We start from the raw sequence: 2,579 nt of genomic DNA on the forward strand, positions 1-2,579 counted from the left end.
CGGGCCGAATGCCCGACCATCGCCGCCGGCAGGCCAAGCAGGCCCGGCCCCTGCCGAACGGAGTTGCCGGCGCAGCGAAGTGGAGCTGGCAACTCCGTTTGGCGGAAGGGCGGGCCTGCTTGTTGATCTTGTTCTCATTATAAGCATCACTTATATATAGAGTTACCATAAGTACACCTAAAAAAATGGTTATCTAAAGCTATGCCTTTTAAACTTCAGAATAATGAGAAATTTGCTATCAGGTCACTAGAAAGTGACTAAAAATGTAATAATATGTCATATTCACTATTCCAAATGTGAATTTTGCTTCTGAAAAGTGAGTTTTTAACTCATTTTGTAGTGTTATCATTACCGTTTTTTTCAACGTTACCAAGCTTTTGGTAAATTGCCGTAAATTACCGATTTTTCCGTTAAAGTTACCAGTAACATTACCGGTCGTCGCAACCCTAGATTGAAGGAAGGACGACACCTCGTAAAACGATAATAAGAGTTGAAAAGTAGTGGATCCATCCACGGGTAGTTGAAAGAACGTCGATACCAGGTTATATCCACATACTCTCGTGCTTTCTACGCAAATAAAGCATATCTCCTGGGTATAAAAGTAGGTGGAACTATCCCAAGGTGTATTGAGCATTGAAGTTAATATTCCACTGATGAAAAACAGTTAACAGTTGAAGATTAGTGGATGCATTCACGTCCACAATGCATCCATCGATCCATGTGGATTCCGCGTTGAACCTACTTGACGCTCCTCTTTGGGCTGGACAACCTGGCTTGACACGCCAGTGAATCTGCAAAACTGCTGTAAAATATGTCACCCAATGCATACTCCATCATCTACCAATAAACGATTACCTCTGTCTTCAACTCATCAGGGTACGAGCGGCGGTGCCTCGCAATTGTGCTGAATCATCATCGTCAACATCCATATCACTTCTGAGCCCCTCCACCCCCCATCCCCGTCCTTTCTCTCGCCCGAATCTGGCCTTGACTACAATTCTGAGTTGTGGCGCTGCGTTCGAACAGCTCTTCCCCTGCGTCACGCTCTCTCTGTCGCAGTCTGTGGCGCCCCGCGTGGCCCGCCGCTGGACGCCACACTCGTGTTGACTAAGGCTCCCGGGTCGCTACCGTGCGCGGCTGCTGCGCGGGCTGCGCGCCGAACTGGGGCCGACAGGGGCCCACTTGAGCGAGCCGAGGACCAGGTTCGGACGCAGCCCGCGAGGCTGGAGCGACCGGGACACGCCGCGCGGGGGACGACGCGACGGCGACGGACCGGCGCGGCGGTGGGCGGGGACGACGTGGGGACTGGGTGGCTGGGTCAGTTGGACAACCAGCGCAGTGTCAGTAGTGAGACCGCCGCGCGCGGGAGCTGAACAAAACGATGGTCGAACTGACATCATGGATATCGGTGGCGGTCGCGGTGATAGCGGTCCTCGTGGCCTACGTCAAGTGGAAGCAGTCCTACTGGTGGAGGCGCGGCGTGGTACAGGTGAGCTCGCCTCCAAATGTGTCTGGGAGGGCTGTTTGGGCAGATTTCTGACACCGCGATACGAGACCGGCCAAGTTTCGAACATCGACTTGATGCATCGAAACTCGATATTATCGAGTAATATCAGAATATCGAAACATGTTGAAACATGTCTCAAAATGTACGATATCTGGGGAAAATATGAGGGTAATCATCGAGTAAATCCGTTTTGCGCGGTTCTGCTTATACTGGCCTACCGATTCTCATCACGGCGCTTAGTCCCCCCGCGAGAATGCCCGTTCCGTCCGCACCGCACACCTGCATGGTGGTATGTGGTACAGTATAACTTGAAAGAAGCGCGACTTCAATCATCCACCCTCTACCCTAAATAGACAATAGATATCGTGGCCTCAAGACGTCAATGTCAAGAGCGTAACGAATCGATAACGAGAATTCGCACAGCCCTAATCGTTTTGTTCGATCGTTCAGACTCAGCCGCGGCTGCTCCTCGGAGACCTGTGGGACCCTCTGATGCGGAGGCGTACGGCAGGAGATGTCATCCACTCGATCTGCAGGTTGGTAAATAAGACCTAGCGCGGGGAATGACCTCCATGACATTGAAAAACATATCAGACCGATATAGAAAAAATACGATTTATGCGTCGAATCGAGTCCTGAAATTGACACGTTCCTGATATCCATCTATATTGATAACAGCCTCTCATTGCGCTCTTTTTCGCAGGAAACACCCCAAAGAACCATTTATCGGGATTTATAAGCTCATTACGCCCACTCTCGTCGTGAAAGACCCAGAGCTCATCAGCGAAGTATTAACGAAAAATTTTAGCAGTTTCGCAAACAATGAAACTTTATGGCCGGAGGGTGCGGATAAAGTTCTCAGCGATAACCCGTTCGGCGCAACTTTCGACAGGTTTGAAATATGTAACAACGTCTGTTGTCCAGTAACAACAAAAATTGTCCAGTAACAGCATAAATTGGCCAGTAACGACAGAAGTGTTGTCCAGGAACAACAAAAGTTGTCCAGGAACAACAAAAGTTGTCCAGGAACAACAAAAGTTGTCCAGGAACAACAAAAGTTGTCCAGGAACAA

At 49.7% G+C, this 2,579-nt stretch overlaps 1 protein-coding gene across 1 annotated transcript in view; it reads left to right on the forward strand.

Annotated features, from left to right (window-relative positions):
- The first annotated feature begins 1,289 nt into the window (after positions 1-1,289).
- Positions 1,290-2,579, forward strand: part of LOC113203675 (cytochrome P450 6k1-like) — a 4,320-nt gene continuing 3,030 nt past the window's right edge. The window contains exons 1-3 of the mRNA XM_026418471.2: positions 1,290-1,489; positions 1,958-2,043; positions 2,211-2,399. Of these exons, the coding sequence (XP_026274256.1) occupies positions 1,382-1,489; positions 1,958-2,043; positions 2,211-2,399 (383 nt within the window). The 5' untranslated portion in view covers positions 1,290-1,381. The remainder of the gene's footprint in view (positions 1,490-1,957; positions 2,044-2,210; positions 2,400-2,579) is intronic.

This window comes from Frankliniella occidentalis, unplaced genomic scaffold (genome assembly GCF_000697945.3).
Source record: "Frankliniella occidentalis isolate FOCC.00 unplaced genomic scaffold, Focc_3.1 Scaffold247, whole genome shotgun sequence".
Lineage (NCBI taxonomy): Eukaryota > Metazoa > Arthropoda > Insecta > Thysanoptera > Thripidae > Frankliniella > Frankliniella occidentalis.